The 20,267-nt window shown below is 48.1% G+C and overlaps 1 protein-coding gene across 1 annotated transcript in view; it reads left to right on the top strand.

Moving 5' to 3' along the window:
- Positions 1 to 20,267, top strand: part of MUC16 (mucin 16, cell surface associated) — a gene marked incomplete at its 5' end in the record, with an annotated part of 81,533 nt that overhangs the window by 6,804 nt on the left and 54,462 nt on the right. Inside the window, 12 exons of the mRNA XM_079115094.1 lie at positions 967 to 4,143; positions 6,114 to 6,238; positions 6,315 to 6,382; positions 10,565 to 10,737; positions 12,365 to 12,400; positions 12,624 to 12,689; positions 13,409 to 13,533; positions 13,629 to 13,696; positions 15,500 to 15,909; positions 17,916 to 17,951; positions 19,319 to 19,443; positions 19,537 to 19,604. Coding sequence (XP_078971220.1) covers positions 967 to 4,143; positions 6,114 to 6,238; positions 6,315 to 6,382; positions 10,565 to 10,737; positions 12,365 to 12,400; positions 12,624 to 12,689; positions 13,409 to 13,533; positions 13,629 to 13,696; positions 15,500 to 15,909; positions 17,916 to 17,951; positions 19,319 to 19,443; positions 19,537 to 19,604 — 4,477 coding nt within the window. The remainder of the gene's footprint in view (positions 1 to 966; positions 4,144 to 6,113; positions 6,239 to 6,314; positions 6,383 to 10,564; positions 10,738 to 12,364; positions 12,401 to 12,623; positions 12,690 to 13,408; positions 13,534 to 13,628; positions 13,697 to 15,499; positions 15,910 to 17,915; positions 17,952 to 19,318; positions 19,444 to 19,536; positions 19,605 to 20,267) is intronic.

Below are 20,267 nucleotides of genomic sequence, written 5' to 3'. Positions count from 1 at the left end.
ATTGAGACACTGCAGCAGTTAAGAGCCAAGTTCTGGAACTCAAACAGAACTACAGTCCCATTTCTACCATCACCAGCAAATCATGACCTCTGAGTTTCTATCCTTCTGTCCATGAAATGACAGGAAGAATAGGATGCAGTAGTCACTGTAGAAACAGCCATCATAATGGGGGGTGGGGTGACAGGCTGAGAGCACCACACCAGCGGCCAGGTAGGCACAGCGGCAGGCGCCAGGAGCAGTGGTCACCCACAGCAGCGGCAGGAGCAGGGACATCTCATTGGGACCCTGGAGGCACCATGCTCAGTGCATTTGACCAACACCCTGAGACGGCTGCTCACCTCCACTCTGCAGATGAGAAAATGGAGATTTATCCAGGCTTGGTAACTTTAAAAGTCACCCCTCTCTTCAGTGAAAGAGACAGACTCTCAGAACGGGACTGTCTTATTGCAGAGCCCGAGTTCCCACACGCAGGATACACAATCTCTCACGCTAGAGGAGATTCCCCCTTGGGCACCCATCTGGGTGTCCAACCATTCATTTACTGATTGCAGCAAATTTTCCTTGAGCTCCTACTCCGTGACATGCAATCCAACCTCAGGAGCAGTTACTAACTAGACTGGGAGGGAATGGTACAGCGCAGGTGCAGGCCGTGCCCTAAGGAGACACGGCTTCTGGAGTGGGGTTTGCTTGTGGGTGGAGGAAGGCAGAACCGAAGGTGCAGAGAGAAGAACTTGAGCAGAGGCTCAGACACCAGCAAAGGGAACAGGGAGTAGACCAGCATGGCCATGCATCCCCAGAGGAGTCACCGTCCCCCACAGGATAGTAAGGTAGGGCACAATGCTTTTCCATTCCAGAATCACCCCAGCCACATCCCAGAAAATAGATGTCTCTCTTTCCTCATGTGCAGAAAAAAAAAAAAAAAATGATCATTTTGACCAAATTGCGTGTCCATCCCCCAATTCACAGGTCTATCCACAGGAGGGACAGGAAAAGAAGAGACCACTGCCACAGCTCTGAAGACCACCTCCATGCCCACTTTGATCACCTGGGTCTCCATTCCCACTTCAGAAGTGCTGAGTCTCCAGATATCAGAGGACACAGCCAGCACAGCCTCGGTTGTTTCCCCTGGTGCTCCAGAGGCAACAGTTTTGTTGGCCACCGGTCTTAGAGAACATGTCACCAGCAAAGCTGTTCCCAGGACAACCCCATCTCTCTTCAACAGAGAACCAGAGACCACAGCCTTATTGGTCCCCAGTACTGGGGCACAGAGCAGTTCAGCTGTTCAAACTCTGGTTGTTTCCTCTGCTGAGTCAAATACAACAGCCTCCTGGGTCACCCATCCTGCAGAGACAACCCCAACTACTTCCACGACCACCCTGAATGCTCCCCACAGTGAATCGGATACCACAATCTCCACAGCCACCAATCCTGGGGCGGAGCTCAGTTCAGCCAGACCAACTCCAGTTGTTTCCCCTGATGCGCCATATGTGGTGATCCCTACATCAAACACAAGTACGGCTTTTCCCACTCTTCCTGATTCTACAGATGAACCAGAGGCCACAACCTCCTGGGTCACCCATCCTGAGATACAGGCAAGTCACTCCACACCAACTCTGTCTGGCTCCTCTGGTGCATCAGGACTGGTGACCTCCCTGGATACAAGTTCTGAAGCAGTGACCACAGCACCTTTCTCCAGAACGAGCCCCAATTTTTCCCATGGTGAATTACATACCACTTTCTCAATGGACCCCGGTACCGAGACAGAACCCACTTCCGCCACTCCAACAGTGAATGTATCACCTGACATACTAGAACTGGTGACCTCACAGGTCCCTAGTTCTGGGACAGATACCAGTGCAACTAAAACAAATCAAGTTCCTCCTGGTAAACCAGCGACCACAGCCTCATTGGCCACTGACCATGGCATACAAAAGAATTCAACCTTTCCAAATCCATCTATCTCACCTGCTGTATCGGAGGGGGCAACTTCGCAGGTCACTAGCTCTGGGAGAGAGACAGGTACAACTGTTCCAGCTCTCACTGCTTCCCCAGATCACCTGAACATCCCATGGGTCACCCAGTCTCAGACAGAAGTCAGTTCAGTTGTTTCATCTGGCGAACCAGATACCACAACCTCATGGGTCACTCATCCTGGAGAGACCAGCACAACAGTTCCCAGGACAACCCTAAATTTTTCACATAGTGAATCAGATACCATGCCCTCAACAACCACCAGTCCTAGAGAGGAATTCAGTTCTGATATTCCAGCTACAATGATTTCACCTGATACACCAGATACAGTGACTTCACTTGTCACTAGTTCTGCAGCAGTAACCATTACAAATATTCCAACTCTGACCATTCCTGCTGGTGAGCCAGAGATCACAGCCTCACTGGTCACCCATGCTGGGCCACAGACAGGTTCATCCATTCCAACTCTGACTGTCTCCACTAGTGTATCAGGGACAGTGACTGCATCGGTCACTAGTTCTGGAGCAGAGGCAAGTTTACTTCCAACTCTGACTCTTTCCCCTGGTCAACCAGAGACCACAGCCTCGTGGGTCACCAGTCCTGGGTCAGAAGCCAGTTCTGCTGTTCTGACTCTGACGTCTTCACCTAGTAAGACAGATACAACAGATTCATTGGTCCTCCATCCTACAGAGACCAGCCCAGCTGTTCCCAGGACAACACTAAGCTTTTCCCATAATGAATCAGATAGCACACCCTCAATAGCCACTGTTCCTGGGGAAGAAGCCAGTTCAGCTGTCTCAACATTTACAGTTTCACCTAAGGTACCAGGGGCAGTGACCTCATTGGGCTCTAGTTCTCTGACAAGTACTCCAACTCCAGCTCTTTCTTCTTCTGAACAAGATACCACAGCCTCATTGGTCACCCAGACTGGGGAACAGACAAGTTCAGCCATTCTAACTAAGACTGTCTCTCCTGGTATAACAGGATTGGTGGCCTCTTCGGTCATTAGTTCTAGGACAGAGACAAGTACAACTACTCCAGCTCTGACTGTTTCCCCTGATCAGATGGGTACCACGATCTCATGGTTCACCCATCCTGGGGCAGTTGTCAGTTCGGCTGTACCAACTCTGACTATTTCCCCTGGTGAGCCACGTTCAACAGCCTCTGGAGTCATTCATCCTGTGGAGACCAGCCCAACAGTCCCCAGGACACCCCCAGATTTTTCCCATAGTGGATCAGACACCACACCCTCAATGGCCACCAGTCCTGGGGCAGAAGCCAGTTCAGCTGTGCCAGGAAGCACTGTCTCACCTGGGGAACCAGATTCAGTGACCTCACAGGCCACTAGTTCTGAAATACCAGTCAGTACAACTGTTCCAACTACAACTCTTTCTCCTAGTGAACCAGAAACCACAGCCTCATTGACCACCCACACCAGTGCAGGTATAAGCACCAAAGTCCCTGCTTCAACTATTTTTCCTCACTTATCAGAGACCACAGCCTCACTATCCATCAGACCTAGGGTGGAGGGTAGTACAGTTATTCCAACTCAGACTGTTGTGCTTGGTGGATCAGAGACAACAACTTCTCTTTCCACCTCACCTGTGACAGAGACCAGCAGAGCTGATCTAGGCCCAACTGTCTCAACTAGTGTCCCTGAAGAAGAAGCTTCACGTTCCACCCACCCTGGGATAGAGACCAGCAAAACTATTCCAACTGCAACCCTTTCCCCTGGTTTAATAGAGACCACGGGTTTATGGGCCACCAGCCCTTCAGCAGAGGCCAGCACAGGAATCCCAACTCTGACTATTTCCCCCAGTGCCCCTTCAACAAGTGAGCCTCAGACTGTAACCTCCTGGAGCACAAAAACTTCACTGCCTGCAACTTCAGTTGGACTCCCAGATATTTCCAGGACTGTCACAGATACCACTATGACCTTGATACCATCAGAGACCCCAACATCACCTACAGCCAGTCATGGAGAAAGAGCAAGTCAAACCACTACCCTGAAAGCTACAACTGAGGGGACCACTCATTGGGCTGCCACGGGTTGGAGCTCCATGATGACTGAGACCAGAACCACCTTCGGCACACTGCCTGGAAGGCCCTTCGCCCCTCTGACCACACCTGCCATGTCCACCTGGGCCCCAGAGAGCATGACTCCAGGAACAGGTATGAATAACTTCTCTTTATTGTGGTAAACTATGTATAGTCCACAATTTGCCATTTTGAGCATTTCAGATATAGAATTCAGAAGCATTAATGATATTCTCACCATCGTGTAACCATTACCGTGTTTTTAAAACTATCACCCCAAACAGAAACTCTACCTTTTGTGCAATAATTACCCATTCCTCCCAGCCCTTAGTAACCTTTAATCTACTTACCCCATGACTTTGCCCATTCTAGATAGTTCATAGCATTGAAATCATACCACATTTTCCCTTTGGGATCTGGCTTATTTCACTTGGCATAATGTTTTCACTTAACTGGAATTGGATGTTCCAGAACTTCATGTCAGGGATGGATGAATGAAATTCTGTTGCATGGATATATACCACACGTTATCTACCCATTCATCTGTTAATGGACATTTGGTCTGTTTGCATTTCTTGACTTCGTGAATAATGCTGTAATGAGCATTACTGTGCAAGAGTCTGAGTCCCTTCTTTCAGTTATTTAGGGCGTGTTCTTGGAAAGGAATTTGGGGGTTGTATAGTGTATTAGTTTATGTGTGCTGCTGTAACAACATGGCACAAACCAGGCAGCTTAGACAATGGGAATTTATTACCTCATAGTTCTGAAGGCTAGAGGGAAATCCTGGGGAAATGCAGAAGATGTGCACCTTGGAGTTATCTGTGTGAGGGGTTGAGAACAGCTGTATTTATCCAGTCACTCCCATCAGGCTTTGCTACAGGCCTGATCACTGGGCTGTAAATTCCCCCACCACACAAGGGCTGGTGTGTGCTGAAATGGTCACAACCAAGGAGATGTGGGATTAGGGTGGTCTTCACAGATCCATGTGCATGAAACTGTCTCACATTATTTTCATTTATTCTTATTATTTTAAGTATACAAATTTGTGGGCTACAGTGTGATGCATACATGCATGTACACACAGTATAATGTTCAAATCAGGGTAGTTAACATTTCTGTATCCTTAAACATGTTTTTTATTGACATGTACTAATTGTACATAGCTCTGGGTCACAGTGCGATATTTCCACGCATGTACATGGAGTGTCCCGAACAAGTTAGGGTAGTCAATGTTTCATTCCTTATTGCTATTTTGTGTTTGGAGCCTTCAAGTTCCTCTCTTCTAGCTATCTGTAAAATATATAATAGGTTATTGTGAGCACTAGCCACCCTTCTGAGCTGTAGAACATCAGGAATTTTCCCTTCTGTGTTTTTGTGCCTGTTATTTAATTCCCTCTGTCCTCTCTACCCTAACCCTGCCCAATGTCCAGTTGCCACCCTCATGCATTCAGATCGACTTTTTGATTAGTTAATTTTAGTTACACATAATATCGGGGTTCATTTTGACATAGCTATACAAGCATGGAATCTCACTGCTCTAACTCAGTCCCCAGTGCTTCCCCTTTTCCTCCACCGCCTCCTCGTTCCCTTCCCTCTACTCTACTGTGGATGGACCTTCTCTAACATCCACACAGGAGGGAGAAAGAGCATGCAGGACCCTTTCTCCACCTGACCTATTTCACTTAACACGATGTCCTCCAGTATTTTACCTTCTGCTGTGAATAATAAGACACCATTCTTCTCTGCGACTGAGGAAGATGTGTATGCACACCTTGTTTTCCTTATCTGTCCACCCGTGGATGGGCACCCAGGCTGATTCCGTGCCTTGGCTCTGGGGGACAGTGTTTCCATAAACATGGTCGTGGTGACACCAGACTGGGAACTCTCTCACTTTGAAACTGCACCCCAGGAATTCACACCATCCCTAGCCAACTTAGAGAGTTGGTCACCCTCTGTAGAAAGTTCCTAGTGTGAGGACTCGTGAAGTAGTTTCACAGGACGGCCCAGGCCAAACCCTCGCTGGGTGCCAGAGCTGAAGGATGTCCTCCCTCCGGCTCCTGCCGGGGACTGACAGTCTGCCCTCTTCTCACCCTCCCCCTCTACAGCTGAGGTTCCTTCGATAACATGTTTTACTGTCAACTTCACCATCACCAACCTGCCCTTCACGGAGGACATGGGGTTCCCAGGCTCTGGGATATTCAATGCCACCGAGAGGACCCTGCAGCATCTGGTAAGAGCCCCTCACCAGTGCCCACCACCCTGCAGTCTTGGCCCCTCCTGTTCATCTCTTTCTCCTTCCTCCCCAGCTCAAGCCCTTGTTAAGCAACAGCAGTATTGGCTCCTTCTATGTTGGCTGCAGGCTGAAAATGCTCAGGTGAGACTCCCTTCGTGGCACCAACCTCAATTCTGTCTTTTCTTGACCCTCCACATCCCAGATAGCCACGGCTACTTGGACTTCTGCTGAGAGGCAATATAAAATAGTGGACCCCAGGCCAGAGTTTGAACCTGTGCTCTTTCACTTGCTAGGTGTGTGACCATAGGCAAGACACATAACCTGTCTGTTCCTCAATCACATTATCTATAGAATGGTGAGAACAACAGGATCTTACTCTTAGGGTTGTTCATTATTCAGCAAAGTGAAATAAGCCAGACACTGCCTGGTCCAGTTCAGGGCCTGCTCTCAATTTATTGGATCGCAAAGCAATCGCCAGTGTAGCATCTTTGCCAGCAACATCCCCAGGACTCTGACATCTTCCCTGACTCAAACCATCTCTGCAGTTTGTTCCCTGAAGAGAGGTAGCGATTTGCCCAAGACTCATTAAACCAGAGGAAAAAGAAGCAAATGCTGAACTGACACAGGATATCTTGCAATTATAATAATCTTCAATGGACCTGAACCCTCTGCAGAAATGGCCTGTCATCTCTGCTCTGCCCAGGCTCCCTCAGTGTCCTCTGGGGTCACTGGGGCTCAGCACCCTCCCCTTATAGCTTATCACCCTGTGACATCTCCATGGAGTCCTCCATCCAACCAACTCCATGCCTGCAAAGGGGAGGTCTCGCCACCTCCATCCTCCAGTGGAGGGATTCCTGGAGCGTCACGGATGGGAACAGTCCTCAATGAGCTCCACACATTCCTCCACAGGTTGAGGGAACCGGTAATGACGGCCTGGCTACGTGCCACCCTCACCTGGTGCTATACATGTTCTCATTTAGTTCCCAAGTACAAAAACCACACAGGTATGATCCCACTCTGCAGACGAGAAGACTGAGGCTCAGAATAATCAAGTCACTGCTTGAGAAGAGCCTGCATGTTGTCCTGATTCTGAAGTCCCTGCTCTTAACCACAATACTGGCAGACCTCAAGCTTGTTGGGGTCAACACCTTTTGCATTCTTTTTTCCCACCAGCCTTATTGACATGTCATTGATACATAACATTGTGCATTTAAGGTGTATGACTTGATGGTGTGATATGTGTAGGCACATCACAATTCATCTAATATTCAAAATTCAGCTAATTAGCATGTCTACCAACTCTACCTAGTTGTATGAGTGTAGAGAAGATTTACTTGAATATCTATCCTCATCGCAAATGTCAAGTATACCATTCAGTATTGTTAAATATCATCAATATGCTGTACATCAAATCTTCAGAACTGATCCATCTTATCACTGAAATTTTGTGGCCTTTTACCAACATCATCCCACTGGCCCCTCCTAACAAACTAACATTTTTAAAAAGTGCTTAGAACTCCAGAGAGCTTGTGAGTTCTATCCACCCATATTTACTGTATTGAAAATTATTAAAGCTGAGATAAGCATTTATTCATTCATTAAATATAATAAACCTAATGCAGTCATCTTGTAGCATCCATAGAGAATCTGCTCCAAGATCCACAAGGATACCCAAATCTGCAGCTGCTCACATCCCTTATATAAAGTGGCATCGTATTTGCATAACCTATACCTCTCATATAATTTAAATAATCTCTAGATTGCTTATAACACCTAATATAATGTAAAGACTGTGAAATAGTTGCTATACTGTATTGTTTAGGGGAAATGGCAAGGGGAAACATCTGAACGTACTTAGTACATGTCGGGGTCTTAAGCTCCCTTGCTCTTCTCGACCAGCAACAAGGGAAGGGGACACTCCCCAACAAGGTCAGACGGGGATAGGTAGGGCCGACTGACTGCCCGCTCCCAGCCCTCCGGGCGGAGGACAATCAGACGCGTCAGGGAGACCAGTCACAGCAGAACTCGTTTATTGAGGAAATCACACAGCTTTTATGTAGGGTGGGGGCTAGGCAGGAACCAATCAGCTTAAAGCTCAGCAAGGCACGGAGGATTCACGCAGGTGAGAGTCCCACAGAACTATATGGCAAGCACGAGCTGATCACGATCAAGGAACTGTTGTTAGGGAATCCCTAACAGTGGCCCGATTTATCATCATTAACCTTTGAAACCACCTTTGAGCCTTGATCTTGCTCACTCGCCAGGGAGTAAGGAGTCAGCCTGAGTTAGTTAAGGTGTCATTAGTCCCAACAAGTACAGATATAACTTAATGTACCTGTATACATAGTGTAGTGCTGGGGACCAAACCAGGGCCACACACTGGGCCGGCATCGTACCACTGAGCTGCATCCTCGGCTCTAGATGCAGTTTTTTTGAAAAAGTATGTTTGAACCAAGATTGGTTCAATCTGCAAGTGTGGATCCCATGGATACACAGGCCAGACTACACATATTAACGCAAATAATGTATTTTTAGGAGCAACAGTCATATTCCAAAAAAAAAAAAAAATGATAATAATAAGGAGAAGAGGGGCATTGTTGACATTTTTGCCAAACGTTTCAATGTCCGGCTTAGAAAACGCTGGATATAGGCTTCTGCCTTCAATCAGTTTGAATATTTTACCTTATAAGGCCACTGGGAAAAAATTCACTGTATACTCCTAAGTAAATGAAAAGGGAAAATAATGTCTTACCTGGTGGTTTCCTTGTAAGAGTTTTGGGGACACCAGGAGTCCTTAGACCACACTTTGAGAACAACTGTACTCCATTCATGGACATGAATGAGAAGGAAGGGTTTGAACAGCACATATAATAGCAGCAGAGTTCCTGGGCCAGGACAGGGCTACCCCTTCCCACCAGCAAAGCCCCTGCCCCAGGGAGAATCATTGTCAGGTCAGCTTAAACTCATGACAAAGATATTTTGGAATCACATTGCCTCATTACTTCTTTTTAAAAAATTAGTTGCATGCATAACTACAAAGCACTCATGAAAACATAAAAAGTTAGATCCTACAATATATTGTATTTATGGGATATGATGTGATATTTTGATACATGTACATAATGAATAATGATCACATCATTTCCATCACCCCCAACCTTTATCAGTTCTTTGAACTGAGAATATGTAAAGTCCTCCAGCTGTTTTGAAACACATAGTAATTATTGTTAATGTGGTTCTCTCACTGTCCTGTGGAACACCAGAACCTGTTTTCATGCCCACTCACCAACCTCTCTACCTCTACCCACCTCCCCGCCTTCCCTGCCTCTGTTAACCACTATCGACTTCACATCTAAGACCAGTGATTTGTAGCTTCCACATGTGATTTGAAAACATGTGATAGTTTGTCTTTCTGGCTCACTTCACTTAACATAATATCCTTCAGGCTCTTCCACGTGGCCAAAAACGTCAGGATTTCATTCACTTTTACGGTTGAATAATAGTGTGCGTGTGTGTGACATTTTCTTTTTCCTCTCATCCGTTAATGGACACAGATTGAGTCTGTATCTTGGCTACTATCAACAATGCCACACGATATCATCTCTCCCCAGTTAGAATGGCAGCTGTCAAACAGACAAGGAAGTAACAAATACAGAGAAAGAGAAACTCTAATAAACTGGTACAGCTATCATGGAAAACAGTGTGACGTTTCCTCAAAAACCTAAAAATAGAACTACACTGTGACCCAACGAGGCCTCCTAATTACTTCTTATTTTGTATTTTTCTCCAAACCTGGTTGCCTACCCAAAATGTTTTCGGAAAGGGCTAAACCCAGCCTGGGGATTCACCAACTTCTAATGAAGTCACCCTGTCAGGTTCCATGATGCTGTTGCCCCGTGCAGCCACCGTGGGGACGGTGGCCCGCATGCCCGTGGTCCCCGTCCTCCTCACCTCTCCTTTACACAGTGTGGTCTGGTCCCAGGTTTCTCAGTTTCCTCCTGGGAAGCACCACATGCCCAACCCCACGGCCCAAGCAGAACTGGGCTCTTCCTGGACTTGTGGGGGCGGGGGAGTGTGCGGAGCTGGAGGTGGAAACATTATGAGTTCCCGGGATCAGTGAGAAGAACGTGGGGAGTCCAGGAAGACCCCCAGCAGCAGCCCTGAGGAAGGTGGGGGGTCCGGATCCCCAGATGGAACAGGAAAAGACACCATCAAAGAACAGGGGCAACCCAGGCAGAAATGCCAACATTGGAAATGAAGGGCACAACTGGAGGAAGCTGTCATGGAGCATTCAGCCCTGGGTCCGTGTTCCTCTCTCCCCAGAGCCGAGCGGGATAAGATGAGCACCAGAATCGACGCCGTCTGCAGCTACTATTCAGGTCCCACAAGCCCCAGGCTGGACAGGGAGCAGCTGTACTGGGAGCTGAGCCGGATGACCCATGGTGTCACCCAGCTGGGCCCCTACTCCCTCGAAAGGAACAGTCTGTGCGTCAACGGTGAGTGCCTGTGTTGCCGCGGGGGGTCCCCAGCTCCCTGAAGGGTCCTCCTGCACGGAGGTTTCTCCATACCCATGGACACAGTCCCAGGCCTACCTAGAATTTCCATGGGGGCTCATTCTTCTCCCCTCAAAATCTTAAAAGGATGTTTCAGCTGCAAACAAAGATTCCTTCCACACTCGTTCCTGGGCCCATTCAAGGCCCAGCTGGGACAGCACGTGTCATCAAGGAAGAGGGTAAACCAGCCTGTGGTGGCTGCTGGGGTTAACTCTTCCCCCAGGGGCCCCAGCTTCCTAACCACAGTGATTGGTCACCTCTTCCCCTTCCTCACGGCAGCCTGTAGGCTTCATTCGTCTCCCAGGGCCAGCTAGAACTGTACCTGTCCTGACAAACTAACCTCAAAGCTCTTAGCAATGCTTTTGGCAGTGAAGTCCTATGCAACAGCTTTTGGCAACAGCATCCACAGTAACACCTGTAAGAAAGGCTAATAATTATGGAGGAATTCCTAGGACCCTGAACTTCACGTGCTAAGTCTACGAATCCTTCCCAAAACTCTATGCACATTCTGTCACAGACATCCTCACCCTATGAGAATAAACAGAAAAAAGTGGGGTGGTTAAGGGCAGGGAAATCCCTCTGTAATGGATGACGAAAACCCAAAAGAGGCTGAACACACATTGAACACACATATAGTGCTGTCTCTATTATTCACTTAGTGCTCTGACGTTATTCCAGATATGCAAGAACCCACACACACACAGTAAGGAGGGGGACTCTGATGATTGCTACCTTTGTGGTTAATGATAATGAGGATGAGGATGATAATATTGTGAGCACCAGAATGTGAGCCAATTAACTACTAACGGTAGATGTTATTACTTATTGACGAATCTCAGAGAACATGCTCAGGAAGATGTGCGTATTTTTGTTTTGACTTCTGCTTCTCACCCATTATGATTTCTTTTTACTTTTAATGAACATGAAATAATTGCCCATATGTATAGGGTACAGTGTGATAATGTGGTACACGTGTGTACTGCATAATGATCAAATCACACCCAGTGCAGGAAGAGGGGGCTTGGAAGTTTACATTTTTGTAGGAGTCTACATAAAAGGTTTATTTTAGTTCACAGAAAGTGTTTTTTGTCCCACTTTTTAAATTAGTCGGAGGTTTTACAAGTTTTACCACAAAAACAGAAATAACATCATCAAGTCTGCAATCAAACTTAACTTTTACTTAGAGCAACTTAGTCCTTACAAAAAAAAAAAAAAAAAAAAACAGGAAGTCCTAACCCACATTGAGTTCTTTGCAGAAATTTTTGCTGATATTCTGTTATTAAGAACAATTTTGGGGAGGGTCTCTGGAGAAGCTTAATTAAGATTCTTTGGTGGAGGAGTGGGCTTCACTACAACCCTAGTTGGAATGATGACTTCCAGAAAAGAAAAATAAAAGGTGATGGTAAAGATATGGAGAAAGGTGAACTTTCATGCACTGCTGATGGGAAGGTAGAGTACAGCCTTTATGTACAGAGATTCCTCAAAAGTCTAAAAACAGATCTCCATGTGACTTCACCCTTTCCAAACCTTCTTCGAGCATCTCACTCTTTCTCCCCAACCCTGCCTGCAGGTTATAACCATCAGTACTGGATCCCAACCAAGAGCAGTGAGTATGGAGGGCCCAGAAGTCCCCACACCCTGGCACCCTTCCTCCCCAAGCTTGAGATAATGTACCCATCCCCTAGGTTCTCAGCCCCAGGGTGGCCCCAGACCAGTAAAAAGTCTTGGGCTGGACCAAGGTAGAGCCTCAAGTTCCCATTAAGAGCTGGTCCTCTCATGGCTTTCTGATAGGACTCAGTAATCTTGATTTGTGTTGTGTTTTCTTTCAGATCTAGTGACCCCCACATTCTCTCCAGGATCCCCATTATCTGTGAGCCCTGCTTCTAGCTCTACAGGTAGAAACCTGGTCTCTGGGTCCCATGAATCTCAAATCCCATTCAGTTGGATGGATACTTGGATAGTCTGGATCCAACATCCCCCTGCCCCAGCCTGCCCCACTCTGTCCCTCACTGCCTCACCTCAGGCCACATGAGTCTCATTTCTATTCCTCCAGGGTCCACACATCCCTCCTTTACAGGGTCATTTCATTTCCCGTCCTTGGAATTCATCTGCTGGCTCCTCCTTGTCCTGCAGATCTCAGCCCAGCATGTCTTTGCTCAGATCACCATCTGGAAAGGAACATGCCCCCTTTCACATCCCATTTCACATCCCACACACACTTCTTTCCTTCATGGCAATTATGACTATTTGGATTTCTTTTTATTTTGATTCACTGTACACCAATGGGGTATAACTATCATTACTGCTCAAGTGTTTGTGGCCCAAGACCTGAGAACAAAAGGTCTCAGCACCTCCTCTTACCAATGAAAAGTCCCTGACCTCTCAGCCATTGTCCTTCTGGGCTAAGAGGATTGAGGTTCTCTTTTGAGCTGAAGTCACACGTCCACCACAGAAGTCCCTCCCCTCCGTCTGGTTGGCTGCAGGCTAGCCCAAATGGGCTATCCCAGGCCTCCCCTAGTGGGCACCCCAGCTATAGAAATGGTGTTAAGCTCTTCAGCCCACACCTAGCTCAGCACTAAACTGACCAGCTCTCTCCCCTGTCCTCTGGCTGCAGGTCTGCACCCAGTCCTGGTGACATTTACTCTGAACCTGACAATCACCAACCTATATTACACCCCAGACATGGGGCGCCCAGGCTCCCTGAACTTTAACTCCACGGAGAAGGCCCTGAATCGCCTGGTAAGGGCCAGCCAATGCCTACACTGGTGTGCTGTGTCTTTATCCCCCACGGTTCCCTTCAGCCCATCCCACTCATCTCCCTGTCCCCCTCTCAGCTTGAGTCCTTGTTCAAGAACACCAGCATTGGCTCCGGCTACTCTGGCTGCAGACTGACTTTGCTCAGGTGAGACTCCCTTCCCTCACATCGTGAGGGACTGTGCTGTCACAGGCAAACCTACCTGGAGGTGAGGGCCAGACCATGGAACCTAGGAGGCAAGGATCATAAATGGCTGGGGCCTTCCAGAAATTCAGATGTGGAAGACACTCTCTTTGACTAAGAGTATCTGAGAGGGATTCCCCCAAGAGCTGGCTGCCAATGGCCTTCAGCTATTTGGACAAGTAGAGTATGAAGCAAGCAGGTTCATGGATCATAAAGGGCAGCACCGATTTGTTAAGTGAGCAGGAATGATCCAACTCGGCCATTTCTGCGAGGGTACTAGGGACACTGAGAAGGTCCATCGTGAGCCCCTCCCACTAGGTGCCCCAGCTGCAGAGAGTCAAGCAGCCACACAAACCTGAAACCACAATGTGAACAGGGCTTGTGTGACCACTGGACTTTACACAAGGGCCCCAGGAGCCCAGAGCATGGACTTTTAGCTCAACACAGGGTGCCAGGTGGAGGCTATCCAGAGAAGGGATGCCTGCACCTGGTTTTGACAGCTGAGTGTACATTAGCCAGGGGAAACACTGGCCAAGGTGGCATTTCAATGAACAACAGCTTGAATAATGGCAGTTCACGGTGAATAATAGGACATGCAGGGCAGAGCGAAGGTTAGTGTGATCAAAGGTTAGTGAAATAGGAGCGGAGGGTAGGACACGCAGTCAAGGAATCCAGGAATGGGTGAAGGGACGGAAAGGAAGGAAGGAGAAGAGGGAGGCAAAGAGGAGAGAAGAAGGGGATAGAGCGAGGCGGGCGGTGGGCGGTGGGCTGACTGGGGACTGGCGGCTGGAGGGCTGAGATCGCAGCTGCTGGGGCACAACCACAGCCTGAGCGGAGATGGCAAAGGGCCAGAGTGGAGGGTACAGGCTGCCAAGGAGTTTCACGGCGTGTTGAACAGCAACAAGGTGACACAAAGAGCCTCTGGTGTCCAAATGCATCACATCACATTCTGTTTCTGTCCCTAGCAGTATGATGTTTGGAAAATTCTTTACTATCTATGTGGCTTTGTTCCCCCAAGGATAACATGAGGATGCACACTTGAAACGGGCGAGGTAGATCTCCACACACAGGCACACACTCCCACGAAGACAGAACCATGTGAAGGCAGGGGTCGGTTCACCAGCTTGACGGTGAACAATTACAATGCACACGTGCATCAAGATGCCAAATTATATTCCAATAAAGCTGTAATTTACAATTTTTAAGAAATGGGAATAGTAGCAGCATCTATTTCACAGTGTTGTTGGCAGGATACAGTGAGCTGGCCATGGTAAAAAGTTAAGCACCTACTAGTTGTCTCATAAATATGATCACCTAGTAGTTGTCTTCTAAATATTAATTATAATTATTCACAGCCATGGGGGTCTCTGGAGTTGTCAGTACTTCTCTGATTGGCATGATGTGTGTTTTGCTTTTTTTTTTAAGTAAGGCACTGACAAATATGGTCAGGGGTCATTTAAAATGATGCTGGACTAAAGAAGCTGGGTGGGCCATTGAGAAGATAGATGGGACCTGGGTGCATGGTGACTGGGAGAAGGCCCGGGAGTCTTGTAGGCCGCTGGTACTGACACCGATACAGAAACATGGGGAAGGAGCCAGTTTGGGTTTTTAGGGGGGACAAGATGGTAAGCTGAACTTGGGATGTATGGGACCAAAGGGGTCTGAGGACATCCTTGGGGCTACTGGTCACATGAAGCGAAGCTCAGGAGAGACGTGTCATCTGAAGTGAGATGGTGTCTGGTGATCATGAGGTGGTATCTCACACAGCAAGCATCAGCCAAGAAGGGGATCCAGAAAGAAGCAGTTGGTTGAGGGTGAGGCTCCGAAGACCCACCAGTTCAGAGAGGCAGGGGGCCTGCCAAAAGAGGACGCAGGGAGGACTGTGTCCAAGAACCCAGATGCAACCCATAGAAGAGATGTGAAATTGGGAGGGGCTCCGTCCAAAGCAGAGTGTCTGGCTCGCTCCCACCTCTGGACGTCCCCACTCCCACATCCCTATTACTCTAGGCCCAAGAGTGAGACGGTCACCACCGTGAATGCCATCTGCACCTACCATCCTGACCCCATGAGTCCCAGTCTGGACCGAAAGCAGCTGTACCATGAAGTGAGCCAGCTGACCCATGGCATCACCAGGCTGGGCCCCTATACCCTGGACAGAGACAGCCTCTACATCAATGGTGAGTGTCCACACCGCCCCAGGGGTCTCCACAGTCCCAGATCTCCCTCTACTAGTAGTTCTTGACTGGGGATGACTTTGCATCCCAGGGAACGGGAACCCTAGGCAATTTTTGCAGCTCTTTTACTGTGACAGATGCTGATAGCATCTCAGGTAGAGGACAGAGATGCTGCTGACAGGAAGTTCAAGACACTCTGAGGAATTAACTGGACCTCAACACCACAGTGGAGACAGTGCTCCACACCAGCCTCTAGTTCTACACACACCTAGGTTTCCTTGAGGGCTCGCTTTTGATGGTTAGCTCCCTAACATGCCGATTTCCCTCCCCTTCCACCTTCAGAGTCCTATGGCTAAGTCTCCCCCAAGAGTCTTCAGGTGCCCAGTTCAAGTTCAGCCCTCACTCCACTCCTTTTTTTTTTTTTTTTTTTGCAGTGCTGGGGATTGAACCCAGTGCCTTGTGCATGCAAGGCAAGCACTCTACCAACTGAGCTACATCCCCAGTCCTCCTTTCTCCTCATCATGACAACTTAAGGCACATTCTCAGGCCATATGAGCCACCTGGAACTACGCTGCCCTCCTGAAACCTCACCACCCTCAGCCAATACACCAAGAATGGTAGCTGTTGACACATCGTTGCCAAAAAAGAGGAGCGCACACACACACACACACACACACACACAAACACACACACACACACTATTGCCAAGAGTAAGGATGGTAACAGCAGCTCACATTTACTCAGTTTCCTGTGCACCAGGAACTTGTATTGTTTCATGTTAATCTCCCACAAAACTCTGAGTTGTTAGACTCATTTTGACCTAGAGCCACAGCCATTCAGGGAGAAAGTCATTGGCCCAGGGATCACCCAATTGTAATGCACGGCAGAATGCAGATGCCACCTGAAGACTGGAGACAGCTAAACTCCAGGCTTCCAGGTAACTCGGCAGACCATCCAAATAGAGCAAGCCCCAAACAGGACAGGCAGAGGCATTTGGTGACCTCAAATTTAATGGACTAACCGAACCTTAGTTATCCCCCATCTTTATCCACTTGGAGATTTCCCTATTATACCTGGTCTGCAATACGTTTCATTGTATTATCTGTAGCACAAGCTGTTCTTTGCCACATAGAAGGCTTGCTCCAAAATTGCAACTAACTTGCACAGTGTGGACACTGGTGAGTGACAGATCTGTTTTGCGGGATGCAGGACAAGTCATGTTACCCCTCTAGGTCTCAGTGTTTGGCACCTGCAGAATGGAATAAAAATATCAGGTAGGATTGTTCTGATAATCACATGAGATAATTCAGGAATAACCCTAGTAAATTTCAGGGCTCCTCTGGATCCACTCTTTCACCTCTCACAGAGGATCAGAAGAAACGCCATCCACAACCCAGACCAGACATTCATGAAAACTTCAATCTTCTCCCCAGCTGCTTTCAGGCTCCCCTTGTTATAACATCATCGGACCCTCGAGCCTCTCCCCATTTACACCCTCCCATACCTTTAGTCAAGTTTTCCTTGATATTCCAAACCCTACATGAAACTCTTTTTCTCCATCTTTCCATATTTTTAACTCCACGTGCCCCTCTCCATCTTGCCATAATTTTGTCAATTCCACATCCCAAACACCCAGACGCTAAGCTCGAAAAAGACCATGCTATCACAAAATTTTGTGAAGGTAGGAAACTGAGAGAGCAAAGAGAGCATTGAATCACCCCTGTGGGTGGAGAAAATGTCCATGAGTGTGTTCTGACCCGTGTGAAGCGCTGTTGCAGGACACAGCTTGTCCCCCTCGGATACACAGGCTCCTGCCGTTATTGACTCTCAGGAGAAACAGTGGCCACGGTGTCCATCGTGCTACCACAGGACAAGGCACAGCACAGGGACCCAGTAAAGTGTCTTCCTTCAGGAAGCGTCTTGGTGACTTGGTTCTCCAGGCCTCCCACCTTCTCCTGCCTTCTCTCTGGCTGTCCTAACAGTCCTTCCTTGTTTTCCTCCCTCTGCAGGTTACAACCATCGATCCTTGGCCCTCACCACCAGCAGTGAGTATTCAAAACCGTGACAGACACCCCAATGTCCCCAGGACCTCCTTAGAGCTAAGCGCTGAGTCCAGACAGAGCCCAAATTCCAAGTGACAGCTTCCTTCCCACATTCTCTGAGGATGGAGCCAATTCTCCCTCAATCCTTTTTCCTTGGTCCAGTGACTTCCGCCTTCTCTCCAGGACCTCCTACCTACCCCACGCCCAGCTCTACAACAGGAACCTGCTCTCTGGGGTCCATGACTGTGGTCTGGCCCTTGCTGACCAGCAGCCTCAGCCTATCCACCTCCCTCACGCCCACCCTTTGGTCACCCCAGACATTTGCTTGTCTTTCTGGAACCCTAGCTCTGTCCAACCTGAGGATCCTGACCCTTGCTGTTTCTGGAGACCAGCAGCCCCTTCCCTGGTACCTTCTTATTTTCCAAACTTCAACTCGAGCCTTGCTTTCTCTGAAACGGCATCCTCAGCCCCACCTCTGTGAAATGGCACCTTCCCTGCATTCCCACCTGGTCCCCGGGTTTTGCCATCATAGCACCCTGATTATTCCTTTGGTGTTTGTCCCCAGGAACTGAGCGCCTAGTCAATACCCACTTCCTGTTTATTGTTTGAATGAGTCCATGAATGAAAGAAGCAACCTCTGCATGTTATTTGTGGATTCTATTCAAACATCAGCAAATCATCAAAAATCTTAGTCATGAGTTCGATCTTGTCCTGGCCCCTCATTTTCCCAGACGTGGGTCTGAGAGCTCCTGAAGCTTCAGAAACCTGATGCCTGGAGCTTCATTTATGCCATGAAAATTGTCCTGCCCAAACTCTTAAGCCTGAGCCAGAATCCAGGGCTCAACCTCTAACCTTATGTCATCAAGGAGACAAAGATGTGGCACAGAGAAAATCTCTCTTTAGCTCAGACATAAATAGCTTTCTATTTGCACATCCATGTTCACAGCAGTATCATCCACAAAAGCCAAGAGGTATGAGCAACCCAAGTGTCCACTGACAGACAAATGAGTAAACAAAAATGGGACGTAGCTGTGTAACAGAATATTATTCAGCCCTAAAAAGGTAAAAAATCCTGACCCATGTTAAAACATGGATGAACCTCAAAGATATGTTGCTCAAAGAAAGAAACCAGTCTCAAAAGGAGAAAGCAGGCAGCATGGTCAAATTAACATAAATGGAAAGTATCATGGTGGTGGGTAGGGGCTGGGCAGGGAGGGGAAACGGGGACTGCTTTTTAGGTAATATAGAGTTTCAGTTTTGCAGGATGAAAAAGCTCTAGAGATTGTTGCACAGCCAACACACCTGACCCTCGCACCGTGCCATGCCTGGCGGAGCTCAGAATGAGCCGCTCCTCCTCTCTCCTGCTGCAGGTGTAAGCCCGTACCTGGTATCCTTCACCCTCAACTTCACCATCACCAGCCTGAACTACACAAAGGACATGGAGCCTCCAGGATCCGAGATATTCAAGACCATAGAGAGGATCTTGAAACGCCTGGTAAGAGCTCACCAGTATTCCCTGTCCTGTCTCAGTCTCGCCCCCAGTCCTCTGCCCCACCAGCTCACCTCCCTTCCTGTCTCTCATCCCCAGCTCAGGCCCTTGTTCCAGAACAGCAGTATCGGGCCCCTGTATTCTGACTGCAAACTGACCTTGCTCAGGTGAGTGCTCGAGAGCAGAGGTGCAGGCAAGGTGGGAGACCACAAGTCGCGCTGGGCCCCAACACCCTGCACGCCTGTCCCAAAGGCAGCTGACCACCAGCTCCCACTCCAGTCTGGGAGTGGAAGGGAAGTCTGAAGGAAGGGAGATAGAAAATGTGGACTCCTTATATTCTTTCCTTCCTGAGAGACAAGGACAAATGTTAAGTGCCATTGCCTCATTTCACAGATGAAGAAAATGAGGCACAGAGAGGTTGAGACATTTACCCAGAGTCATCCAGGGAGTGGATGGCAGAACTGAGATTTAAACAAGTTGACACTGCCTTCTTTCACCTTGTCAAATTCCCAGATTCCTTTCTTCCACCTTTTTCATCACGCTTCTGTCATTGGGGTGTGTGAGGACTTGTTACAAATGTCATTTTAAAGTTTAGTACACATATTGAATTTTGTTGTGTTTTGGGGGACTTTTTTGTTTGTTTTGGGGTTTTTTTGGGACCAGGGATTGAACCAAGGGGTGCTTAACCACTGAGCCACATCCCCATTCCTTTTTTTATTTTTTATCTTGAGACACAATCTTGCTAAGTGGCAGAGGCTGGCTTTGAATGTGCAATCCTCCGGCCTTGGCCTCCCAAGACACTAGGGCGTGCACCACCATGCCTAAAAATA

This window comes from Sciurus vulgaris (assembly GCF_902686455.1).
Source record: "Sciurus vulgaris genome assembly, chromosome: 16".
Classification (NCBI taxonomy): domain Eukaryota; kingdom Metazoa; phylum Chordata; class Mammalia; order Rodentia; family Sciuridae; genus Sciurus; species Sciurus vulgaris.
The sequence above is the reverse complement of the archived record's forward strand: the minus strand, read 5'-3'. Positions and strand labels throughout refer to the sequence as shown.